The sequence below is a fragment of the Mirounga angustirostris genome, unplaced genomic scaffold, assembly GCF_029215605.1.
Source record: "Mirounga angustirostris isolate CCGP_5_RB_7025 unplaced genomic scaffold, mMirAng1.0.hap1 SCAF_1, whole genome shotgun sequence".
In the NCBI taxonomy this organism is placed as follows: domain Eukaryota; kingdom Metazoa; phylum Chordata; class Mammalia; order Carnivora; family Phocidae; genus Mirounga; species Mirounga angustirostris.
The window spans coordinates 160326416-160353069 of record NW_026991709.1 but is presented as its reverse complement, the minus strand read 5'-3'; the positions used below and the strand labels follow the sequence as shown (position 1 = coordinate 160353069).

General features: G+C 52.7%; 1 protein-coding gene across 3 annotated transcripts in view; it reads left to right on the top strand.

Moving 5' to 3' along the window:
- Nucleotides 1-26654, top strand: part of NUP210 (nucleoporin 210) — a 103308-nt gene that overhangs the window by 37555 nt on the left and 39099 nt on the right. For all 3 annotated transcript variants that reach the window (XM_054504556.2, XM_064591500.1, XM_064591502.1), the window contains exons 9-17: nt 60-166; nt 1199-1339; nt 2222-2359; nt 3307-3462; nt 4987-5185; nt 9898-10043; nt 18083-18304; nt 20118-20291; nt 26135-26327. In XM_054504556.2, coding sequence (XP_054360531.2) covers nt 60-166; nt 1199-1339; nt 2222-2359; nt 3307-3462; nt 4987-5185; nt 9898-10043; nt 18083-18304; nt 20118-20291; nt 26135-26327 — 1476 coding nt within the window. The remainder of the gene's footprint in view (nt 1-59; nt 167-1198; nt 1340-2221; nt 2360-3306; nt 3463-4986; nt 5186-9897; nt 10044-18082; nt 18305-20117; nt 20292-26134; nt 26328-26654) is intronic.

The window sequence follows — 26654 nt, the reverse complement described above, 5'->3', positions numbered from 1 at the left end:
CAGCAGCACGGCCCTGTACAGGCCCGAGTGTCAGGCTTTGTTGCTTGCCTGTTTTGTAGGGTTCACAGTCCACCCCGGTGACAGGTGGGTGCTGGAGACCGGCCGCCTGTATGAAATCACCATCGAAGTGCTTGACAAGTCCGGCAACAAGGTCTACCTGTCAGACGTGAGTGCCTGCCTTGGGTCCCGGGGGGGTGTCAGTGTGGGATGTGCCTCCTGGAGCGGCCCCCCAAAGCTGCAGGGCCCCCATGCAGGCAAGCTGAGTTATTGATTCCTAGTGGTGTTTCTGGGTCCATGAGAGACAGCACGTGACATCTCTGGGGCCTCTCAGGACTTTGTGAACCTGCGAGTCTGTGCCCCCCAGCCCTCCCCCTGCAGGGCCGGAGTGGGGAGAGGGGGCCGCAGGCAGCTCGGTTCCAGGAGGCGGTGATGGGGAGCAGTGTCCACCTGCTGCCTTCCTGCTCGTTTGTCATAGCCTGAGACTCCATGGTGCTGAGAATCCGCCTCTTCCTGCTCTGCAGAGGAGCAGGGAGCACTCCCTGACCTTTCCCTGTGGGGCCAGGAATACCTGTAACTGTCCGGAAGGCCCAGGTGACCCAGGCTAACCTCAGTTAGCTTTCTGGCTCTAGAAAGGAATGGCAGACACAGGCAGAGGGAGAGGAGTCCGGCAGGTTTTGGTCCTTCGTGAGAGGCTCCCAGGATCATCAGTTGGAATGCCTGGGACATTCCTAGTGGCTTCTGAGGTTTTAGAAGAAGAAGGCAGCGTTCCCCTGGGGGCAGCTTTGTAGGTCATTGCTTTCCTCGTGTTATTGAATAAAGACTGTCGATCACCATTTTTTTGGGAAGAAAACTCTGACGGATACTGATGACATTCTTTTGTGTTTGGTGGTTTCCTCGTTGGGACCTCAGGGTCTGAGAAAGCCAACGATAGTAGGCCTCAGGCTCCCCTGAGGAGCACTGGGTCATCGGGCCATGCGGGGAGTGTGGTGGCCTGGGAGGGGGTCAAAGGCTGGAGGGCTCAGAGCCCAGTTCTAGGGCCTCGTCCAGCTCGTCTGCTGGTTTTGGAGGCCTCTGGGCCTTGGGCCGCCCCATGGCCCGGCCTGGCTGCTCTTTGTGGGTCACGTTGCTCCTTTCCTGCATTCTGACTTCCTGACTCATCCCAGAAACACCTCTCTCACCCATCCTGCCTCCCTTCCAGAATATTCGCATCGAAACCGTGCTGCCTTCTGAGTTCTTTGAGGTGCTCGCTTCTTCCCAGAATGGGTCGTACCATCACATCAGGGCAACAAAGCGGGGCCAGACGGCCATCGAGGCAGCCCTCACCTCTGTGGTAGACCAGGCAAGTCAGCACCTCCCTCTCTCTGCCCCCCTGTACCCTCCCAGGCTGGACATGAGCCCTGGGAAGCCGAGGACCCCAACTTCAGCCTGGTGCACTGCTCTCGTGGGTACTCTGGGGGTTGCCTCCCATCTGGACTCATGGGAGATGTCTGGTGGTGGGGCTTTGGGCTTTCCCTGTCCCTGTGTCCACACAGGGTGCCCCTCCTACTTTGCCCTTTGCCAGCCTCTGTAAAGGTGAGCCTGCCCTTCTGGGATTGGGGCGGAAACCCTGTTGGGGAAGCGGTGTTGGGCCCGTGTGTCTAGCTGTGCTGTTTCCCGGGGCCATGAGCATCCCTCTGGCTATTTTAGCTCTTTCGTCCTTTAAAGTCTTTTCATTTTCCCCCTTTATTAGAAGACCAGTCAGTTATAGGTGTGAGCAGTTTTTTTACTGATTGGAACATCGGCATGGGTGTTCTCATCTTCCTACACTGCACAAAATCTGTCCCGGCCCCTTAGGAGGCAGCAGAAAGAGTGGCCTGTGGGGTAGACAGCAATTCCTGCCTGCCTGTCACTTCAGCTCTGGGGGCTTTGGGCAAAGTTGCTGCTGTGCCCCATGCCTCAGTTTCCCCATCTGTAAAGTGGAGTAACCACATCATCTCATCTGGGGTGCTGTGAGGATGAAGTCAAGCAGCATTTATTTGAGTGGCTGTTACAGAGCCATAGAAAGCTGTCTCCATGGAGACAGAGAAGGCTGCAGGGCATTTAGCATCTTCCTTCCTGCTCCCCGGCAATCACAGAATCTTTGTGACCTGATCTCCGGGGAGGGGCGGGGGTCTGCTTGACTGGGAAAACCTCTGATGACCTGGTTGTCATGGTGACGTGCGGCGCCCTCACCCCCTTGTAGGATGGAGGGGTCCACACATTACGGGTGCCCGTGTGGAACCAGCAGGAGGTAGAAATTCACATCCCAATCACCCTCTATCCGAGCATCTTGACGTTTCCGTGGCAACCAAAGACGGGCACCTATCAGTACACAATAAAGGTAACCGTGACACCCCACGTCTGGGTGCATTCCTTTGGGTGTTTCCATGGGATTGGGGCTCTTCACCTATCTTGTTTCTTTTAATCTTACCTTCTAGTGGTTGGAGAGAATTTAAAATCGGGGAGTTTTATGCTTTTTATATTTTCTGGGGTTTCTATCACAGCAGTGTATTTTGGTAATCAGAAAAAAAACCCTGAAAAACAGAAAAGAAAGCATGATAAAGAAAACCTGGAATACAGATTTAAATTCCACCTGCATTTGTTTTGATAAAAAAATGATTGTTTTCTACAAGTAGCGTAACTATCCCTGGAGAAAAATGTGAAATTCAAGGGAAAAATATCTCTAACTCTGTCACCTATCAAGTGTTCTCGCTTTCTGATATTCACGTGCCCGTCTGGCCTTCGTTGGCAGGGACTGACTTCTGTGGGGGCTTGAGCCCCTGTGGCCAGTAGAGTCCCCATCAGTCCCCACTGCCTCCCTGGCAGAGTGATGCCTGTCACTGGGACCCGCTGCCTGTGTGTCCCCTTCCTGGCCTCTCTCAGGTTCTGGGGTGATGGCCCCTGACCTGGGAAGCCGCTGGACTGTCTCTACTCCATGGAGGACCACCAGGAGCGGCTGGGGTGTGTGCCGGGAGGGAGCGTTGCGCCTGGGCAAGGAAGCAGCTTCCTGCACCTGACTCTGTGGCCCAGGGTCCTCCCAGTCCAGTCTGTAGGTGCTCCCAGGTCTGGGGCCACTGTTAGGGGCATCAGTGGGTGTCAGCCACAAGGCCCCCAGAATATGAGGAAGAGAAAGGAGGCAGGGTGGAGAGACCGAGGTGGGGAGGTGGTCTCCAGCCAGATGTCAGCCCATGGAGTGGGAGGCCGCTGACCATGCGAGTCAGAGAGTGAGACAGAAGGATGGACAGAGAGACCAGGCAGATGGACTGATCTGATGGTTTTCTTCTCCAGGCACATGGTGGGAGTGGGAACTTCAGCTGGTCTTCATCAAGCTACGTGGTTGCCACGGTCACCGTCAAGGGTGTGATGACCACAGGCAGTGATACTGGTCTCAGTGTGATCCATGCACATGACGTGCAGAACCCGCTACATTTCGGGGAGATGAAGGTGAGACCTCAGGGGCTTGGAGGCTCAGGCTGGCGGTTTCTAGCTGCCTTCTAACATCCAGCCCTCAGGCTTGTACTTGGTGTTGGTGGTGGGCAGTGGGATGGACGTGACATCCCCCACCAGGCAGGGGATGAGACCCAGAAGGGCCAGGGTCAGCATAGTAGGAATTTCTTGGAAGGGAGATCAGAGAATACAGAAGACATGAGATACTCAAAGGAGTCATTCTAGAAAACTCAGACCTGAAAGGTCTGAATCTCTGAATTGGAAGGGCCATTGAGTGTTGGTAAATTCACAACGAAAGGGAGGCCCCAAACTCCACGAGACCTGGGTCTGACTCCTTTCCTTTCCCTCTACTGGGGCCCGACACCTGACTCTTGACTCCAGGTGACACGGGACCAACTCACTGAGCAAAGGCCTCGGGTGGGAGTGGTCATCTGCAGCTGAGCCTCTGCCCACCCTGCCTCGGCCTCCTGACTTCTTGACCCTGACCTCAGCCTGCCATTATTCCTTCATTTAGGGCAGAAGTCAAAGCTCCATTCGCGGTGTGTCCAATCCCAACCTGCTCTTATATTTTTTGGGACATGGATGGACAGGTTATTCTAGTCTTTTTATTTGGATCCACTTAGAGACACACACACACACACACACACACACACACACACACACCCATCTAAAGACAGGTTATTCTAGTCTTTTTATTTGGATCCACTTAGACACACACACACACACACAAACACACACACACCCGTCTAAAGATTGATCTCATTCTCATATAAAAAGAGTCATAACTGAGACCCTTTAGCTACAGCATAATTGCCAAATATGTGGATAAACTATGACCACCTTGCCCCCCTCTAAGCTTCTTTATCTCAGTAAATGTGCAACCTTTCACCCAATTGCTCAGTCAGAAGTCTGAGAGCAGTTCCTTGAGACACAGTGTGTGTAATGGTTACAGTCTGGTTTCTGGGGCCAGGCTGCCCAGTCCAGTCTCCACTGTGCTTGGGCAAGTCCCTTACACTCCTGTGCCAGGTTCTTCATCAGGTGGAGGTTACTAATAGAATCTTCTTAACAAACAGGCTCAGGGGATTAAATTTAGCAATGTTTTTACAACAGAACCTGGAGGGTGGAAAGTATTGTTTTATAGAAGTATTAGCTGTGAGTGATGACACCTCTTACCCTGTACCGGGGCCCTCTTTATATTCCTCCAGCAAGCTGAGCTGGTACATGGCTCAGGACCTTTGCACACACTGTGTCTTCTTCCTACATTTTTCTCCCACGTTTCTGTCTGGCCACCTCTGACATGCCTCTCAGGTCTGAGTTCCTGTGTCACCGTATCAGAGGGGCCTTCCCAAACAGCTCTGTCCCCGAGCCCATTCCAGTCCCCAGCACACATGTCCCCCAAGCTCAGTTTCCTCACTGACTTGTCCTCAGTACCCAGTGCACAGCAGCTCTTAGTAAATACTGGCGCAGGCCCTTCCTCTCCCATGGAGCCTGATGACCCCCATCCTCACCCCTGTCCTCCAGGTGTATGTGATCGAGCCCAGCAGCATGGAGTTCGCCCCGTGCCAGGTGGAGGCACGTGTGGGCCAGACCTTGGAGCTGCCCCTGAGGATCAGTGGCCTCATTCCTGGTGGGGCCAACGAGGTGGTCACCCTGAGCGACTGCTCCCATTTTGACTTGGTGATCGAGGTAGAGAACCAAGGCGTGTTCCAGCCGCTCCCAGGTAAACCAGGACTGATGAGTGGGCACCAGACAGGGGGATCAGGCCAGACCGTATAAGTTCTCAACATGGGCTGCCCCAGATTCCTAAATGGAGGGCTTGAGGCAATAGGGGAATCAGGAGCATCAGGAATGGCATCTATCCCCTTGTCCACCCTCAACAATGGTCCGGTCTGGCTCTTGACCACCGTGTGACCTGCCTTGTCACTGGGCTTTCAGAACCACCCATCTCTAAAATGGGTGTCATCCTAAATAGAATTGCATGTCCTCATGCCCATTACACTGTCTAGAAGGTAGTAGGTGCTCACAATTCACTGTCCATAGGGCTTTTAGCTGGTGACAGAATCCTGACACTTTGGTGTTCCGACACCCTGAGCAGTCCAAGCCGTGCGCATTGCTCTTTCCTCTTGGGCATGCCCTGCAGGGTCTTAGTGGTGGTATCGGTGGTGACGGTGGCTGAGGCAGTTAGTTTAAGGGATGTCAACCCTGCCAGGTGTGGAGTGAGCACTCAGTGTGTGTGACTCATCAGACTTCTGGCGGGGGGGGGGGGGGGGCAGGGAGCTGTGGTTGGGCCACATGTCATATGAAGAGACTGGGGCTGCCTGCTGCCCAAGGTCACACAAGGGCACAGGTGGGATGGGATAGAGACCTGGGTGGATCTGGCACTGACCATGAAGCCTTTTGTCCCCTGAGAAACTGTGCCTCCCAGGGGAGCCAGCCAGGGGCAGCCGGGAGGTTCCTTTGCGGACAGAGAGAACCAAGGACTGATGATCCATTGAGGGAGGAAGAAGGTTTGGGCAGGGGTTAGAAGTGACAGGTGGGCAGGGTCTCTGTGGTCAGGGCCCAGAGGTGGGCACGGGCACATACAGTGGCCCTGGGACTGGAACGTGTCGAATCATGAATCACGAAGGGCTTGGATTCAGGGTCCAGGCAGTGGGGAGCAACTGTCGGCTGTTGAGCAGAGCACTCGATCCTGACGGGTTTAAGCAGCTCAATTGGCAGAGGTGTTCGTCAGGATCACCTGTGTGCCAGGCAGCTTCGCATGTCCCCGCTGTGCTTGTGGTTACTCGTGGAGCTGTGTGAACCTGAAGCTACGCAGAGGAAGGGGACGGCATCTCTGAAAGGTCACCAAGCAAACCGTGTTCGCGTCCTTCCTTGGCAAGTGCTGCTGTGCCTCTCTGACCACCCAGGAGGAACAGCTTTATGAAAATTTAAGTGTCCTCATTGAAGGACGGAGGAAGACATCAGCGTGAGGGAGAGGAGCCTGCTGATGGCTGGGAGGAGAGCCTGCAGGCTGTGGCCCCAGGCCCAGGAGGCTCTGGGAATGAAGGACACGGTTGGGAGCTCCACAGCTACGGGTCTGAGCACCGCTTCTTCCGTATATTGGCTGTGTGATGGTGGACAAGTCGCCCAGCCTCTCTGAGCCTCGACTCTTCCATGTATAAAACGGGGATACTAACTCCTCACTTGGCTGTGAGGGTTACAAATGAACATCCCTGAGCCCAGTGCAGAAGCATTGTTCAAGGAGTTTGGTTCTGAAGATGGCAGCCGAGACCAAAATCCTGTGGCATCAAAATTTCCCTTACAAAGCCCCTTAAATGTCCCTCAGTGTGGAGTTGATGTGGCTTGTTGAAGCCTGTGTGTAGGGTCTCGGTTGTATGAGAACTATGTATCTTAAAATCCGGAGCTTCGTCTGGGCAGAGCGATGCTGGTGTCATGGAAATCTGTGGGACTAGAGACCGGGTGGGGCCAGCAGATTGGGTGACATCTGTCTGCGGCACAGGAGACTCATGGAACAGACGCTTGGGGCCAGAGGGGGTCCCCACGTTAGGTTTCCTTCTCTGTCTCAGTCTCTTTCCCAGGTAAGATTGCCCAAGGGTGAAAAGACACAAGATGGGGCTCAGGTCCCAATTCTTAGGAAGGGGCGGCCCCAGGCCCCTAACACCCTCTGGGTCAGTTTGGAGCTCCACCCTGTTCCTATTGGAGTTGGCTGCTAGGGTCCCATTTCTTCCTTGTCCTCATCATTGAAGCCCCCCTGAAAGTCCCGGGGCTGGGAACCTCTGCTGGAGCCTCTGCTGGAGCCCCAGGGCTTCGGGCTTGGCTAGGCTCAGTGCCCAGGGTGGCGACACACCAGCTCTTGCTCTGCCCTGGCCCCTTCTCTGCTCCCAGCCTTGGCTGGTTCTCAGCAACCTGTTCACTGAGCACCTAGTAAGTGCTGTGCTCTGGGGGTTCCTGGTAAACACGAGAGGCATGGTGTCGCCTTCATGGCCCACACAGCCGAGCAAGACCCATGCTTCCACAGGCTGTTATGGTGCCTGGGACGGAGTGCGCCTGTGGGTGAGCACAGGTCCCGGCAGCTCCGTCCCACTCCTGGGCGTGTGCCCGGCAGAAATGCCCGAACATATTCCCCAGCAGAAATGTGCAGAAGATGGATGTCTAAGCCAGTTTGGGGGTGCCTGGGAAGGCTGCTTAGAGGAAATGAGAGCTGCACCTGAAGGATGAGAGTGGACAAATTGGGAGTGTCCTGAGGAACGGGAAGAGTATGTCAGGAGCCAGAGACCACAGAGGGGGTGGCATGCTCCAAGTTTGGCCCCAGGTCCGTGCAGGTGGATCTCTCATTGCCAGGGCAGAGGCCGCAGGATGGGGAGAGCCTGGTACTCAGGGAGCACTGAGTCTTCCCACTAGGCAGGCTGGGGTGGGAGGCGGAGGCATCATGCTCAGGAAGCTCCTCTGCCGTGCGTCAGAACCCCCGTTCTCCAGCGCCCTTTTCCCAGCTATGCAGAGGACCTGGCATCCTGGCTTATAATTTGGGGTCGTGTCCAGAAAAGCATTTGCCCAGACTCACTGCTGGCAGGGTCCACACTCAGACCTAGCATTTCCCTGTCTACTGTGTGTACTTGTGAACACAAATCAGCCCCTTTGGCAGAGTTGCAGTTTTCCGGAGCTCCTGGGCTCTGCGCACGGACTCCATAGCACACCCTTTCTGGCGACGTAGGGATTTCTGCTCGGGGCATCGCAGGCTCTGTTCTTTGGTTGCCCCAGCCTGGAAACAACCCCAATGCTCATCAGCTGGTGAATGGATGAGCACCCTTGTAATGGAAGACTCAGCAATAAAGAAGAACCAACTATTGATCATGCCAGAGCATAGATGGATTTCAAAAACATGCGTGTGAAACCAGCCAGATACAAAGAGCCCCCTTCATTGATGTGCAGTGTGAGGCGGACTGATCTACACGGAGAGCGACTGGTCATGGATGCAGGGTTTCTTTTTTAGGAGATGAGATATTCTAAAATTAGTGGTGATAGCTACACAACTCTGTGAGTATGTTAAAAACCACTGAATTACGAGTGCCCTCTAAATGGGTGATTCTGTGGTATGTGAGTTATAGTTCAATGAAACTATTATTTAAAAAGCAAAACTAAACTGTGGTGGAAAAAAGTCGGAATGCCATAGTGATGGCTTCTGGAGAAGGGGGGAGCCCCCGGGAAGGAGCAGGAGGGAACTGTGGGGGCAGGTCGTGTCCCGCATCTTCGTAGAGGTTCGGGTTTCACGGGTGGATGTGTTTGTCTGAGCTCATGGCGTGGCCCACTTAAGATCGGTGTCTCACTATGTGTAAATCTGACCTTAAGAAAAAAAAAAGAACCAGGAAGAAATACTGAACTAGAGATAATTATGCATATCTAAAGCAATTCGAATGAAGTGTGCTGAAGCTGCAACTTACTTTTAAATGCATTAAAAACTAAGATCAGGTGATGGATGGGTAGGGGGATGGATTGATATGTAAAATACAGCAAAATGTTCATTGTAGAATCTAGGGGATGGGTGTGTGGCATTTCACGGTAGAATTTTTTTCTAAGTGTTTGGAAAGAAAACAGTAAGATACCACTACCCTCCCACTAGAATGGCTTTTTTAAAACTCGTGGAAAATACCAAGTATTGGTGGGGATGCTGTGTAGCTTCTAGTAGCAGTATGACTTGATGCATCCATTTTGGGGAAGATACTTGGCAATAATGATGAAAAGCGAACATACCCATTGCCCTGGCAGTAAGGACTGGAGGCAAACATACCGCACTCTTAGGGATGCACACAACAGAAATGCCGGAATATATCCATCCCGGAAGACACGCACGCATGCACGTTCATAGCAGCACCCTGCGTCAGCCCCACGCTGCAGACAACCCAGATGTTTGCAGTAGCGTGGGGACATCAGCAGCTGTCTAGTCACACAATGCAATCATACTACAAATGTGGATAAAAGATCTACACTGTGCAAAATGTAAGGAGGGCTCTCACCACAGGCAGTTATGGTGCCTGGGACGATAGTGAGCTTAAGAGGGCAGACACAAAGGAGTTTATGCTTAGTGATTCACTACGTATAAAATATGGCAGCCAGCAAAATTAAGCTGGTGGTGAGAAGTCAGGTAACAGTGGTTTTCCTTGGGGAGGGCTAGTGACCAGAAAGATCTATGGGAGATTCAGGGATACAGGTCATCGTGTTTTTTGGGTGTGTTCAGTTTGTGGAAGGAAAAAAAAAATCACTATGAATTATATGTATATGCTACATGTATTTTTAGTATGGGACTTATACTTCAAATTTTTAAGTTGAAAAAATTAGATTGTGTATCAAGCCCAGGATGAAGGAGGGGCTGTCAACCTGTCATGTTTTTCCGAGCAAAGGCAAGTTCACAGTGACCGTTTGGCTCTCTTCTTACAGGGAGGCTGCAGCCAGGATCTGAGCACTGCAGTGGGGTCAAGGTGAGAGCAGAGGTCCAGGGCTACACCACACTCCTCGTGAGCTACAGACATGGCCACATCCACCTGAGTGCCCGGATCACCATCGCTGCCTACCTGCCCCTCAAGGTGAGCCCGGGGTCCCTGCCCTCCACCTCCTCCCCTGATGCGAGTAATTCATTTGCTCTGGCAAATTTGTATTAAAACCCTGACTGGTCAGAATAGCTTTTGGAATAGTTACTGCTCCCTCTTGTGTGGATTCAGGAAGGAGGTTGAAGGAGCAGAGCCTTCCTGATGGCAGACGGTGATTGCTAACTGTGTGTGGATGACATGCTCTCTGCAGAGATCTAGACAGGAGGGCTTCTGGTCCACTCCAGAGCTGTCCTGCCAGGTCTCCATGGAACCCTAGGATGGCATGTGGTGCAGATTCTGGGGTCTGGGAGACACGGGTCAGGTCTGGATTTTGCTGTCTGCCTGCCATCAGGCAACCAGCTGGTATGTGAGTCCCCCTTCGTCCATCTGTGGCCAGAGGCAGCTAAAGCCTCCACAGCTCAGAGCTCACTGCCTTGGCTTTGACACTGACTCCCCAGTTTGAATCCAGGTCCGACACCAACTCTGGGGCATTGGTTAACTTAGTTTTCTGGGCCTCCCATTTCCCTGCCTGTAAAATGAGGCTAATACAACACCAAACTGTAGGGTTGTGGTGAGGAGAAACTGAGCTAATGAATGAAATGGACTTAGAACAGTGCCTGGAAGGTAGTGAGTGCTCAGTAGGGTTAGTTACTAAAATGCAGATAAAGGAGAACCAGACCGTCCTCCCAAGGTGGTTGGGAAGGGTTCACACAGCAGCTGCCCCGTCACAGGATGGCAGTCCTAATGAGAACCCTGCCTCTAATAGGCTCAGGTGAGTTGGCTCCTCCTGAAGGGGAGGGTGAAAGGATTGTCCTGGGGGGGCGTCCCGCCAGCTTCCAGACTGGACCAATCAGGGCCGCCTTTCTCTGACACCCAGCGTCAGTCTCTAGGACAGCTCTGGTCCCCTTGGTTTGTGGTAACAGGTTTTCTTCCCCCCTCACCCATTAGAAGTGGGGTCAGTGAGGTTAGAGCCTTTCATCTCTGAACCCCTAGCCCCGAGCATAGTGCCTGATACAGAACAGACAACCACCAAGGGTTGGTTTTATGTTTTTTTTAATTGAGGTATAATTGATATGTAACATTATATTAGTTTCAGGTGTACAATGTAATGATTCATATTTGTATACATTATGAAATGGTCACCACAGTAAGTCTAGTTAACATCCATCACCATTCGTAGTGCCACATCTTTTCCTTGAGATGAGAACTTTTGAGATCTGCTCTCTTAGCGACTTGCAAATATGCAACATGCTATTATTAACTCTAGTCACCATGCTGTACACAACATCTCCATGAGTTCTGTATTTTATAACTGGAAGTTTGTACCTTTTGACTCCCTTCACCCATTTGCTGCCCCATGCCCCTCTCCAGCAACCACCAATCTGTTCTCTGTATCTGTGAGCTCTTTTTCTCTTTTAGATTACAGTGAGATCATACAGTATTTGTCTTTCTCTGTCTGACTTATCTCACTTAGCACACTGCCCTCAAGGTCCATCCGTGGTGTTGCAAGTGGTAGGATATCCTTCTTTTTTATGGTTGAATAATATTCCTGTGTATGTGTGTGTATCACATCTTCATCCATTCATCTGTTACTGAACACTTAAGTTATTTCCATATCTTGGCTATTGTAAATAATGCTACAATGAACAGGGGAGTGCAAATATCTTTTTGAGTTAGTGTTTTCATTTCCTTTGGTTAAATAGCTGGAAGTGCATATTTTTTGAGAAGGGTTGTTTTATTTAGAATCAATGAGTGGGCGAATGTGTCCAGGCTTACCAGCCAGGACGGAAACCAACATTTCCTGACCTCTCCCCTCCCCCACCACCAAAATCTATATGAACACCTTTTCTGCACCAGTCCCTGCTCTAAACCTTAGGGATACATCAGTGCAGAAAACACAGAGAAATCCTTGTCCTCATGAATGGACATGCTGGTAGAAACAGAGGTAGAGACAGACAGTAATAGACGAGTGCTTACCATGGAAAAAGTAAAGTAGAAGAGGGTGATAGGGAGGGTAAAGAAGGGAGGATGGCAGTTTAAAATTAGGAAGTCAGGATCCCCTTCCTGATCAGGAAGGAGTGATAGGGCTCAGAGAACAGGGTTCGAGAGGATTGGCAGCATTCTTGAGGAACCCCTGCCGCAGCCTAAGGTGGAGTTTTCCTAGGACCCCGGGAAGGAGGTTCTTCAGGGCTCTTCCTTGGTGCTTGCTCCAAATGACCAGACACCCTATTTATGTGGGGTATGTGGCTGAAATATCAAAGGCCACTGACTGAGCTCACTGTCCCAAGGTGGGATTAAGGGTGAAGATAATATAGACATGTCCCCAATCAAGGCTTCCTGACTGGACACATTATAGAAGGATATAGGTGTTTTCTTTTATCTTTCTTCCGTCTTGATAACAGTTAAGATCAGGTTTATTTACACATAACAAAATCTAAAACAATAGCTTAGCCAGTAGAGGGTTTATTTCTCTTTCACATGAGATCCTTCACATGGGGCTAGTGTGGCAGCTCATAGTCATCAGAGACCCAGGTTTCTATCTTTCACCATTCTAGTATGTGGCTTTCATCCTCAAGTTTGCCTTATAATCTAAAATAGCTGCTGGAGCTCCAGCCATCACATCTGCATTCCAATGTAGCTAGAAGGGGAAAGAGCTCTCCTCCAAGCTGAGTTAGTTTCTTCTAGTAACCTTGTCAGAAGTTTAAAGGAACAGTTTCTACTTGCATCTCATTGGCCAGAACTTAATCCATTGGGCACATCTATCTTCAAAAGAGTCTGGGAAATATTTTAGCTGGACACTTACCTACCCTAACAAAATGTGGTCCTTCCTCTAAGGAAGAGAAGAGTGTGGAAACTGGGAAAGCAACTCACAATGACTGTTTGCTTGTCCATTCACCAGTTTACTCTGCAGATCATCCCTGGGTAGGTACAGTTGGTACACAGCCCAGGCTGGAGAGAGAGAGATGTAGGGAGAAGTCCCACACTGCCCTAGGTGGCCACCGGTCTGTGGGGAAGGCAGGTGCTCAGACAACTGCAGTGAGCATGGTAGAGGGAATGAAGAGCCTCAAGGGGGACAGGTCACTGGTGAACACAGAAGTAGAAGGAGGGCCTGCTTGTAGGAAGCTTGGCTGGTGAGGACACTAGAAATAGTATACCTCGGGTCACAAAGGAGGCTGTGAAGGCCCTCTGGGTCAGATCAAGGAGGTGTTTGAAAGCTGGGTTAGGAGTGGGATATTTATTCTCTCCTTACCTAGCAGTGGACAGTTGGTGAAGGTCAGGGAAGGACAAAATCGGGTCCACACGTAAGACGGGTACTGCTCAGCCCTGCCCCCCAACGTACATGTAACCTCCTCCGTTTGGACCTTGGAGGGGCTTGTGTTCGCCGGCTACCTAATTCCCTCTGCAGTCAGCACCCCAGTTACTCTTCGGCTTCTGTCTACTGCAGGGATTTGGCACCCCTCGACCCACCTGCAGGTTACTCTCTGGGAGTCCCTAGTGCCTGGATCTGGGGACCTCACCTGGCTCTCCATTCCCGCAGTGTCAGTGTGACTGAACGTGATGACCCCTGAGCCTCTGGGACAGCCAGGTGCAGTGGGGCCCTAACTTCTGCCCACCCCACCCCGCTCCTTCTGTCTCTTGATCCTAGACCAAGTGTGAGTATCCCTGCGAGGGGGCGCATGGATGCCGTCTGCTGCAAGTGTAGGCTGTCCTTCCTAAGGGCCTCCTGATGTCTAGGTTCAACCTCTTGTTCTGCAAACCAGGATACGAAGCCCTGGAGTAGTAGAAGTCTTGTCTGAGGTGCAGGGCCCCTCTCCTCTCTGGCCTGGCCAGTGGCTGTACTTTCACAGCCACCGAGGAGCCTGTATGATTTATGAGTGTCTGTGTTGATTATTAACCTTTCTTCCTGGCACAGGATTCTGTGACACTTTTATACCTGAATGGGAAGAGAATTACACGTGAAGGTGATAATTCACTGTTCTCCAGCTGGTAATTATAGGCCACACGGTGCCTTTGCACAGTCTTTCCCTTAGGGCAAAATTCTTTGGCCACGTTTACAGTGACCTGCTTTGCCCACAGCGAAGTTTTGCTGGTTGTAGCATTGAGACTTGGGGAAGAACAGGGCATCGGAGTCAGAACAAACTGGGTGAACTTGGACGTATTGTTTTACTTTGCTGGGATTCATGTTTTCCGTCTATTAAATGAGGATGACAGTTAACGATAATGATGCTAGGGCCATTTATTGAGCATGCGCTGGACATGTATTCCGGGTTTTCGTTCACGTCCCTTGAATCTCTATGGTAATCCCATGAGGCTTGGGTTCTTGTACCCATTTTACTGGTTGGGGAGACTGAGCCTTATAGAAGTTAACCTGTTTAAGGTCACATAGCAGACCAGTAACAACTTCATTCTAGTTGTGGAGTCAGAGAAACAAATGACTATATGGAAAATGGTGGCACGTAGTGAGAAGGGTGGTTGAGCTGGGAAAGGAGGTAGCAAATGACAAGAGGTTCTGTCTTAAGGGGTCAGAGAAGGCCTCTCCAAGGAGGTGATGTTTGAGCAGAGGCCTGAGTGGCGCAGGCCGTGAGGCTGTCTTGAGGAGGAAGAGCGAAGGCCGTGATGATACTTGGCCATTCGCGTGCAGAAAAAGGGCTCTTTTGATGGTTTCAAGACCTGGGCACACAGCAAGGTAGAGTTTGCGGGTGGGGGCGCCCTGGGTTTTTGAAATTTCATATATGTGTGCCCACATATATGGGGTGTGCCTAGAGATCTGTTATCCAATAGCAAATTCAGGAAAGTGTCCATATTGCAAAAAAAAAAAAAAAAATTTCAAAGGACAGAATTCTCATTGACGAGTGATGCCCTTTCTTTGCTAAGAACCCAACCCAGAGAACCTGTGCCCAATAGGCCTCAACAGGTCATGTCATGTTGCCTGCCTGCCCCCATCCGGGAGGGTGTGTGCATCTTAAAGCTGTCACTCAGGTGACTCCCCCTCCATACTGAGGTGGCCGCCGGCCGGGGAACTGTTCTGGGTCCAGGACTGCAGGTAACAGCCGAGTGGTCATCAGTCTGTACCTGTGAGGACTTCAGGCTCTTAGCAGTTGGGGGATGAGGATCCAGCTACCATGGGGGTGAGGGCATGGAAGGAGCTGGGTGGAGGGTCAGGGGCCCTGGTGAGTGGACTGGAGTCTACACTGACCCTCCTGTCCTTATGACATCCCAGCAACACATTCTGGCCTCTACCAGACCAGAGGGGTCTGAGACTGGATGTTCTGCCCAGAGCAGCACGAACACTTGGGGCTTTAAGGATTTCAGGAGAGTAGAGCTTGGGGAAGCCGGACCTGGACGTAACTCTGTATGTTCTAGGCAATAAACTAAGGACGTACTCAATGTGTGTTAGCAGTAGCCTCCACACTCCCAGCATACTGGCCATTCTGAACTAGAAGTGGCCCCCGCCCATGTGGACTCCAGTCTAATGCAGACATGGCACCTGTGTGTATCTGTGCCCACAGCAGACATTGCTAATCGATCCTGGCATCCCTTTTGCCTGAGGCTGATTCCACCTTAGGAACCAACCCCACACACCCCGACCCCCATCCGGTCAGCTGTTGCAAGGCCATCAGGGTGACAGGTGTTTGCAGCTCTCGTTCTGAAAGATGTTGGGAATCGTGAGAGGTTAAGGGATCATTGAGGCCAAGAGTAGGGGACTGGTGCGGGCTCGGTCATTGCAGCATTGCTGTGATCAATCCATCAGATTGGTCTGTTTCCATTTCTTCTCAGTTTTAGGGCTTGCTTTTTGGTGTGTGTTTTTTTTTTTTTAATTTTGTTCTAATGTATATGTAAGTTGTTCATTTGGTTCCAAAGTTAAACCCATATTAGAAGGATCCTCAGAAGTCTTGCTTCCATCCCCTTATAGGGGAGTCAGAAGTTACACGTGGACTTTCGATGCCTGGTGGGTCAGCACCTCGAACCCCTGCATTGTTTAAGGGTCAACTGTACATATAAATATCGAACTGTTACGCTATACCCCTGAAACTAATATAACATTCTATGCCAATTACATCTCAATAAGAAAGTGAATAAATTCTTTGAAAAGGGTGCACGTTTCTCTACAGACTCACCAGCAGAGTGTGTGCTCAAACTTTTAGATTTTTGCTAATCACATGGTTAAGAAATAGTATCACCGAGTTGTGATAATTTCCTCCATCTTTTTTTTTTTAATATTTTTATTTTCTCTACATGGTTTTTCGTTTTTCATACAGTTTGCTCACACTGTGGATACAGAAGGAAACTGACACGCCTTACCTTTCATGAGCCCATAGGCTGATGAGGGAGGCAGACACCCAGACCAATCATTTCCTCTGTGACACGGGGCGGGGGAGCTGTCAGCCCTGGCAGGCTGGACATCACTGGGTGAGGGAGGAAACGGGGGCTTCTTGAGGGAAGGAGTGGGTAGGGGACCAAGGCAGCAAGCAGCTTCTGTGAGGCCCTAGGGACAGGCTAGTCTGAAGGTGGGACTAGGAGAGCTAAGGCAAGGGCGCCTGGGTGGCTCATTCGTTAAGCGTCTGCCTTCGGCTCAGATCATGATCCCAGGGTCCTGGGATTGAGCCCCGCATCGAGCTCCCTGCTCCGCAGGAAGCCTGCTTCTCCCTCTCCCACTCCCTCTGCTTGTGTTCCCTCTCTCGCTGTGTTTCTCTCTGTCAAATAAATAAATAAAATCTTTAAAAAAAAAAAAAAAAGCTGAGGCAAGGGCCAGGCTGGGAGAGCCCGAATCCCGGACTCACGGAGACTTTCTTCTGAGGGCAGCTGGGGCTACAGATTGGTCTTGTGCAGGAGTGACATGGTCAGATCTGTGCTTTCGGAAGGAACCTCTGGCAGCTCTTACAGGGTAGAGTTGGGGGGTCAAACAGGGAGGCTAGCTGACAAGTAAGGACTCAGGGCAATCTCAGTGAGACCCTCTGGAGCAGGGGATCAGACAAGCCCCATCAGGGAGCGAGGGAACAAGGCTGTGGGACCCCGCAGAGGGCCCACTTTCTCTACATCCCTGCTGAGTCTGTAAGGGGAGATGTCCTTGTGCACAGCAAACCTCATCTTCCCGGAGGTGCTGTCCCTCTCCCTGCTGTTTCCCACAGACCCTCAGTTCAGCCACCGTCCCATGCAGGGAGGCCCTGGGACCCTCAGCACAAAGATCGTGAAAGCAGATGAGAGCTTTTTGTAAAACTTAATGTAATTCATCCTTCCTTTATTGGGTACTTTTAGGACTCAGTGTTCACTCTCTCCTTCAACAGATAATGACTGAGCACCGACTATGTGCCAGGCACTGTTCTAGGTGCTGGGAACAAAACAGGCAAAAAAGCCTTGCCCCCCCGAAGCTCCTCTGTATGTTATAGAAAGTGTGGGAAACTCCGTGGAGTAAAGAGGAAACAAATCGCCAGCAGGGACAGGCCATCTGCAGTTGCCCCCTTCATCTGGTGTATTTGTAGGATTGCTTTATGCTTTTTAAAACAGCATAGTTGTGATCACACTACACAGTCAGTGTTGTACCCAGCTCTTCGTAAATAACTGCTTTAGGGACCCGCATCACCTCCTGTGGCATGGATGGACCACATTTAGTTAACCAGCCCCCCGTTGTGGATTTTAGATCGTTGGCCCATTATTTGCTATAATAAGTGATAGTGTGATGAATGTCTCCTTGTGCGTGAACTTGTTTTTCTCCTTGTTTGGTCATTAGGTTAGATTCTGGAAGAGAAGTTCTCGGGTTCAAGGGCTCTGGATATTTTCAAGGGTTTTACCCATGATTTTACAGAAGAAGCAAATCAATTTACCTCCCACCCCCAGCAGTATATCAGAATGGGCACACAGTTCTTCCTGGAGCACTCATAGGCCTTTGGATCTTGACAACAACCCTGCTGGTGTTGATGAGCAGACCAAATTCCAGAGAGGGGTTGGGGCTTGTCTGGCCTCCACGGGGGCAAGCTGGCAGGGGGCCGAGCATGTGCCTTCCAGAGGAATGCTGATTCTCCTTTTTTCCCCCACAGCCGGTGGATCCCTCCTCTGTTGCCTTGGTGACCCTTGGGTCCTCGAAGGAGATGCTGTTTGAAGGAGGTCCCAAACCCTGGGTCCTCGAGCCTTCCAAGTTCTTCCGGAACATCACCTCCGAGGACACAGACAGCATCAGCCTGGCTCTCTTTGGGCCCTCTACCTCCCGGAATTACCAGCAACATTGGATCCTCGTGACCTGCCAGGCCTTGGGCGAGCAGGTGAGAGGGCCGTCACCCCTAGACCCATCTTGTCCAGAGGAAGGGGTGTAAAGTCCCATTCCCTGAGTACCCTGCTGTGCTTACAGCACCATTTCACAGACAGGCAAGCTGAGGATCAGTGAGGTGGCATGACTGAGTGGATAGGCAGGTTGATCGGGATACAGCACTCGGGGACCTACAGGACAGCTTTGCTAGAGCTAGCACCCTTTCCACTGCTGGGGTGACCTCTTCTCTCTCTGGGCTTCATCATTGCCCACCACCAAATTGGGGGATGGGATGAGACCGGGGGAGGGGTCACAGTCAGAGGTCTCCAGGGTCAGGCAGATAGCATTAGTGAGCAAGATTTCAGCCCAGGTTTGGCAGATCTTTTTGGTGTTTCAAGATAAGCCAGGAATCCCAATATTTTTTTATGTGAAATCCCTCAATTTTTGTTTTTTTGCCATGCCGAAAACCAAAGAAATTCAGAGACTGGGTGGACCAACACAACATGTCTGTGACCTGAACTCTCGTGGGGCTAGCATGGGCTGGAGAAAACAGCAGCTCACCCAGCAGGCCCCCTGTGGCTGCCACTCCGGAGGCTCAGCGCCGAGTGCTCATTTTGCTGATAGTAGGGATCTAGCCCACCATTCACAGGATGCCCCGGAGCCGGGAAACAAAAAGCAAGGTGGGAGGCCAGGGGGGATCAAGAAAGATAGGAGAGAGCCCATGCCTTTAGGGAAGGGGAGAATGCCCTTACACGTGCAGTGGGGCAAAGAACGTCAGCTGACGTCAAAACACACATGTGCACATCACCCGAGGTACCCTTGTGAAGTGTGCCACACCCAGACTGCCTTGGTGTGAGTGGGAGAGACGCACATGAAAGCCCCTGATTCCCACTGGCTTTGGCTTAAAAAAAAAAAAAGTTAATAAGAAAATACTTTTTTTTTAAATTAAGAAAAATGAATAAGAGAATAAATTGTCTCCCCCCTGGCTTGGCTTGGTCATCCATGTCCCTGCTGGGCCGTAGGAGTTGGCCCTCTGAGCAGAGGCACCCCTGGGGTCCTCCCACTCCATGCCCTGTGCCTCACTTCCTTGGGGTCATTGCGGTAGAGGCCGAGGGCCTGCAGGTCAGCGTGGAAACCACCCTTTGTCCTGCCTTGTGGTCAGGGAGGGTGAGGGGCTCTAAGACCCGACCACTAGGTCCTACAGAAGCGTGAGTCATTTGAGGGGTCTGGGGTGCTTCCTTGGGATGGGTCATTAGCTGGGTGCTCGCAAAACTCAGGCCTGGGCTTGATTTCTGAGGTCTCAGCTCTAAAAGCAGACTTAAATTTCCCTCTTTTGTTGCATCTTTAATCATGGCCTCTGCAGCGGCCAAGTGAACTTCTCTCAAAGAGGAGGGCATACAGGCTGAGGCCCCCGCACATCCGTCTGCCATGCAGGCCTCTGTCCATCAGCACACACCCTCCCACACCTGCACCTCATTGTAAGGGATCTTCCAAGTCCGTGTGGGCTCCTCATTTGAAAACCCACAGGCTTGGGAATTCGCTCCTACAACTGGGGGGTCCTCGGGGGGTCCCGGGAAGCTGTGAGGCATCACCGCAGTGGTTTGGCCAGCATTTGTAAAGGACACTAGAGCCCCTGTCTGAAGGCCTCTTGCGTGTTGAGAGAGCACTCCCCCCCACATAGGTCACTGCACCCTTGTAAGCCCCGGGTGGTGCAGGTCTCAGCTGCCCATTCTACAGAGCAGCAAACTGAGTCCAAGGATGCTGGGTGGTGAGGCCAGGCTCACAGTGGAGCAGGCACTCAGACTCGGACTGCTCCTCTGCTCGGCCAGGTCATCGCCCTCTCGGTGGGGAACAAGCCCAGCGTCACCAACCCCTTCCCCGCGCTGGAGCCCGCTGTGGTGAAGTTCGTCTGCGCCCCACCCTCCAGGCTCACCCTGACCCCCGTCTATGCCAGCCCCCAGCTCGACCTGTCGTGTCCACTGCTGCAGCAGAACAAGCAGGTGGTAAGTGAGCAGTTCTCAGGGAGGGCGGCGGGTCAGCGCTGCTCTCTTGCCTCCATGCTCAGCAGCCCCCGCTGAGGGCCTGCTCCTGGTCAGCTTTTACATATCGGGGGGCTGAAGGCCCAGAGAGGTGAGGGGCTCACCTGGAGTCACAGTTGCTCGTGGCAGTGCCAGGTGGAGGTAGGGCGCCTCTGGTCCCAGGCTCGGCCCCCTCTCTGTGTGGCACTTGGCAGTTGGTAAAATCTCATTAACTTCTGTGACTTGGGGACCTTGAGGTGGGGCTGTGGCCTGTAGGCAGTGTGTGTGTGGTCAGAGTGGGGGCTGCTAAAGAGGGGGACCAGCTGCAGCATTCTCCATGAGTGAGGGGAACGTAGGGGGGCTGTGTTTCAAACATAAGCGTGGGAGGGGGAAGAAAGTCACTTGGGGGTTGCTCTGACAAGCAGGGATGGAAGGTAAATCCCACAGGTCTGGTCCCCTTGGGCTTACGGCTGGTCTAGCCCCCCAGCCAGGACCCCCAGAGGCCAGATGACAGATGTAGAGGACTTCAAAGCCCTCCTGTTCAGGGTCAGGGATACCAACACCCTCCCAGCCAGCCAGCCCCCAGTCCCTTCTCAGAGGTGGAGAGTGGGCAAGCTGCTTTTCCCTCATTCCTTCAACATGTATTTGTCCAGCACCTTCTGTGTGCTGGGCGCAGAGTTCTGGGCTCGAGAATACAGAGTACTCAGGACAGGTGAGGCACCTGGAGGGGACAGGAGACCAGGAGGCCCACGGATAGTAGACAAGAAGGGCAGAAGGTGGGAAGGGCTGTGGAGCGAGGGAGGTAGTGCAGGACACCTACCAGTGAGGCCACTTCAGATGGAGCCATGAAAGGCCTCTGTCGGGCGGACACCTACCATGTCAGGCCCCGTGGTCACGGCTAAAAAGAGCTGCAGTAAGGGTGTCCCGAGCAGGTAGAGTGGCAAGTGCAAAGGCCCTGAGGCTAGCCTAGGGTTTACATGGTAATCAGAACGGTTGTATGTGCCAGGAGCTCTCACTGTATGCCTCGTTCCCCATCACCCAGACCATCTGGAAGGCCAGGCTTGTTGCATCCCCTTCATGGGTTTGCTCCCGAGGCCTGGAGGTAGGCAGGATCCTGGAGGCAGAACCTAGATCTGCCCAGCTCCAAGTTTTCAGTGCCTCCTCTGTGGCCCCTGCGGCTGCTTCTCTCCTCCCAGCCCCGGCCTTATGATCAGCCCCAAGGCGTGTCCCGCTGCCCTCTGCCCTGCTGGCTCCTGAGGGGCCCTGTGTCTCCTGGAGCCACCTCTAGGGATAGGACACTCTTAGCTCTTTGCTGTTTGCCCTGAGAGGACTCAGCGCCCGTAACGGAAGCGTTCTGAAGCTGTTTATGTGGGCAGCCTCTCCCACCAGAGCAGAGAGATTTGGAGTTTGGCTCCCCTTTGGGTGAAGAACAGCTTTGTGTCTGGTCAGAATACATTTCTTGGAAGCTCTGGGGGGGTCCCAGACTCCAGTGTCTAGGACTTGGGAACAATTCTGTCTGTCTGGTGTGTGACTCTCGGCCTCTCGGCCTCTACGTCCCCTGCAAGTTTAGTTAACTTGTCTTCCTCCTGTCCTGGTGGGCTTCTGCCTTCTCTCAGGCTTTCCTGATTGCTCAGCTCTGAGGTACGCGGCCGTAGGAGCCCCTCTGCTGCCACCAGTGCCGGTCCCTTTAAGAGTCACTGCCTCGACAGCATCCAGCACAAAGTGAGGGTTCTTTGTGCCCAGCCTTGGCGCACTCTCCCACCACCCGCCCACGGCAGCCAAGGTGTACCTCCCTGTTTCCTCTCGACAAGTGAGGAGAACCGGCTCTGAGCCTAGAGCTCCTCCGGGGGCTTGTCACCACAAAGCCGTGTTCACCCCTAGCTCCGGCCCGGGTGTTGGTGGCAGGGAGCAGGTGGCTGTCATTCCCAAGCTGAAAATCTGTGTGTTCAGGACCTAATTCTTCTCCCTGATTTTGGGGGCTCTTGAGATGAAAGTCCTGAAAGCTTCACATTTTAAATCACTTTCATGTATTTAGCACATTATCCCTAAAGAATATAGTCATGCTATGTCTGGACTCTTCTGGACAACCTGGCCTGTTGGTCCACTGGGTGTGAGGCCAGGAGTCAGACAGCAGCTGACATCAATAGGGACTGATGGCTGGCTCTGAATTCCTCCTTGAATGACCTGGGTGACAGCGGTCTCCTAGGATTATAGGGGACAAACATGAGTAGACCGAAGGTGTTCAGAATGGTAAATGTTACACTTCTTACCTTATTCTCTGCTTAGACCCGACCAGCAGCTTCTCATTCCCCCAGAGCAAAAGCCAATCCCCTTCTGTGACCTGCAGTCCCTGAGTCCTGGGCCCAATTAATCTCCCCCCACCTGCTCCACCCATGCTGGGATGCCCCGTCATGCTGTGAGCACCCTGGAACGTGCCCTGTATGCATCCCCAACTTGCTGTTCCCTCTGGCTTGACTTCTCTCCTCTCCTGTGCCCCCAGGCTTCCCTCCCTGCCTCCTTCACCTCTTGAGGGTACTTTATTCAAATGTTACCCCTTGGAAGGGTGTCCTCAGTCTTTACACCTTACTGAAAGTTTTTCCCTTCCCTCAACATTTCATATTCTGGTTCCCTTCTCTCCCTGCCCCTGAGCTCTTAACATCATCCAATGCTGTAGAATTTACGTGTTTATTTCCTTCTTTGCGAGTCTCTAGAAAAGAGCCCTCCTCGTGGTAGGAGGTCAGTAAGGTGATGGACAAATGAGGGCGCAGGGTGCTCGTTCCTGTGTCTTCTGCCCCTGACTCTTTTTTTTTTTTTTTTAAGATTTTATCATTTATTTTGACAGAGAGGAGAGAGAAAGTGTGTGTGAGCGCATAAGCAGGGGGAGTGGGAGAGGGAGAGGCAGGCTCCCCTGCTGAGCAGGGAGCCCGATGCGGGGCTTGATCCCAAGACCCTGGGATCATGACCTGAGCTGAAGGCAGATGCTTAATGACTGAGCCACCCAGGCGCCCCTCTGCCCCTGACTCTTGAAGGCCCAAATGCCCGGAGAAGCCAAGTGGGATGCTGCTGAAGGAAGGGGGCTGGCGGTAGGGGAACCAGGGGGTACTGACCTGGAGAGCAGGTGACCCTCCACAGGATAGCCTGCCCCTCTCAGCTCCAGCCCCTTCAAGCCCAGGCTGGCCAAACCTTCTTATTTTCAAAGGAAAAAAAACAGGCAGATCGATGGGCATCTTGTCTTCACACGCTGGGCACTTGCCAAGTGAGCTGTATCTGGCCGTCTGTTGGCTGTGACCTCTGGGTCAGCGCAGGGTTGTCTCTCTTGACTGAAAGATGACAGGCAGAGGAGCATGGCTCTGAATGGACTTGTGCGTGTCATAGATCTCACTCGCCAGGAAATAATGGACCTCAGACACAGAATCGCTGGGCCATCCATCAGGCCTGGAGTTTCGGAGCTGTGAGTCGCTTGGGCATGGCCCCTGTGATTTATGATCTCACTAGGGGACCTTGAGAAAGATATATCCCTGCCATGCATCCTGGGTATAGTATCAATTTAATTTTATACCTCTCCAAAGCCAGAAGCCACCCAAGATGTGTTTGCAGAGTAAATTATGGGTGAGGCCAGACACCAGAATGGAGCTGACCAGTCAGAGTGACAAAGTGGAACCTGACTCCGGCCTGACCCCAGTCCTCGGCTCGGGTTGTCCTGTGTTCAGCGCACTGCGGCTGAGCACCCGTTGCGTACCGGGAGACTGATTAGTCAGGGCTTGCGTGGAGCCCCCGCCCGACTGGTGCACCAGGGAGAGGCCACACAGTCAGGGGAGGCTGTACACTCACAGGGGAGGGCCTGTAGGCTTTAAAATTAGACCGGCAGAGTTCCCAAAACCTGTGTGACCTTGGGCAAGTTGCTGAATGTCTCTGAGTCTTGACCTTCCTGTTTGTGAAATGGGGATAATATTGTTGCCCCAAATGCCTGTTGGAAAGATCCAAGCATGCTTGGCACAGGGTGTTAATGTCCTTCCCTGGGAGCACGGGGGGGGGGAAGGGCATTAGTTTTCCACCCAGGTTGCTTCTAGAGGAAAGAGTGGGGCATCTAGAAAATGCCACTTCTTGTCCCTGCGCAGAGTCAACAGCTCCTGGCTCGAATCCAGAATTGTTACAAGATCCTTTGCATCTCCAGGGGATTATGCTGACCTGAGTTTAAAATATGCAGCATGCTTTGGTTCAGTGTTTGGGGGCAAGAGAGCTAGGAGGAGCTGGGGAAGAGCCCTCCTGGCACCCGTCAGGAGTTCGGGGACAGCCTCAGTCTGGATAGGTGAGGCTAGGCTGCAGTAACAAGCACCCCCAGATCCCAGTGCCTTCCCACAGCACAGTTCACTTCTCCCTCATGCCACATGTGCATCATGGTGGTGGGGGAGGGACCAGGCTTCGTGTCACTGTTCTCTTCCTTCCGAGACACAGTTGGTGAGACAGCCACCATGTGGAACATGGCCAGAAAGAAGGAGAGCCTGGCAGGTTGCTTTGCCCTGGAGGCATTTTAAGTCAGTTTCCCCTTTCACCGGTCAAAGTGAGTGACATGGTCACTCCTAACTGCAGGGGCCCAAGAAGTAGAGCCCTGGCTTCTGGACCCGTGCCTGACAGAGAACTGGACACACTGGTGACCACTGCAAGTGACTGCCCATTTCCCGACTTGCACGTTTGTTTTAGTGAGCCGGGCTCTTTAAAACGATCTCATATGACCCTTACTTAAAATGGAGTCCTGGGAGGTGGGTTCTGTTATGATGCCCACTTCACAGACGGAGGAACTAAGGCTCTGGGAGGTGGGCAGTTGCCTGGGTGGTGAGAGGTCGAGGTTTGAGTCCAGGCAGTGGAACTCAGATGTCTATGTGCTTAGGGTCCCTGTTTTGTCCCCTTGCCATCTGGGCAGGGAGCAGAGGGGATGAACCAGTATCTGGGAGGAATGAGGCCGGCTTGGCGTGGGTTCTAAGGGGTGGATTTGCTTGGGGAGCAAGAGGTAGTGGTAGAGTGGTTGTAATTAAGGGTTTGGAACTGAACCCTGAAGGTGTACCATTCATTTCCCGAGTCGCCTTTGATTTGTTCGTTTTCTTCCCTGGGACTCTGCTTCCTCACCCTTAATATGGGGATGACTCCTCCCATCTCACTGGGATATTTAAGGATCAGGTGAGAACTTGGCTCCAAGAGGAGCTTTGCAAGCTGAATGACTCTGGGACATTTTAGAGGTTGTACTTGGTGTTCCTGTTAAACCCTTGGGGGCGGGGGTCATCCTGGAGGAGCTGGGCGTCCATGGGCCAGGGAGGAGGTGGCAAGGATTTGGGAAGGTAAGGCCAGAGAGGAAGCAGAGCAGCCTGGCTAAGGTGGTGGTGGAAGGGGGATGGGCTCTAGGGCAGGGTCTCCTGACCTTGGCACTCCTGACATTTTGGACCAAATCCTTACTTCTTGAGGGTTGTTCTGTGCATTGTGGGGTGTTAGGCAGCATCCCTGATGCTCACTACCCACTAGATGCCCATTGCAACCCTTCCCCCCCACCCCACAGTTGTGATCATCAAAAAGGCTTTCGGACATCGCCAGGATCATGCTTGGGGGAGCAAACTTTTTCCCCCCTGAGGACCACGGGCTGGAGTAAAAGGCCATGTTGGACAGGGCTATGAGGCATCTTGACGGCTGGGCAGCATAGTTAGTGACTTGGCCCACCTCATCACCAGGCCCGGGGAGCCCTGAAGGCAGCCAGCCAGGTCCAGAGTGCCCCGCGCAATCAGGAGCAGCTGTGCCCGGTTCTGGGCTTGGCCAGGATGTGGGACTTTTACCTCTTGCAGGTTCCGGTCTCCAGCCACCGCAACCCCCTGCTGGACCTGGCCGCCTACGACCAGCAGGGCCGCAGATTCGACAATTTCAGCTCTCTGAGCATCCAGTGGGAGTCGACCAGGCCCTCGCTGGCCAGCATCAAGCTTGAGCTGCCCATGCAGCTGGTGGCCCAGGGCGATGGGAGCGGCCAGCGGAAGCTGCACGGTGAGCTGGGTGGGGAGCCTGATGACCCAGACCAGGAGTACAGAGTGTAGTGAGACCCAGGGGGATGGAGGGGGCACTGAGGAGGGCTGGTGGCAACTGTGGACCCCACTGGATCCCTCTTGCAGGGCTAGGCAGACAGGCTCAGGCTCAGGGCAGGGGAGTGTCACGTCCCAGCTTGCACAGATCAACCAGCCTCCGAGACCCCTGTGGCTCTGAGCCACGCGCCTTCCCAGACCCGTGGGCAGCCAGAAGTTGCGGCCAGCGCAGCTCCCCGAAGCCGCACTGTGGCACTTTGCTCAGGGTCTGGTAACTCTTACGGTGCATACA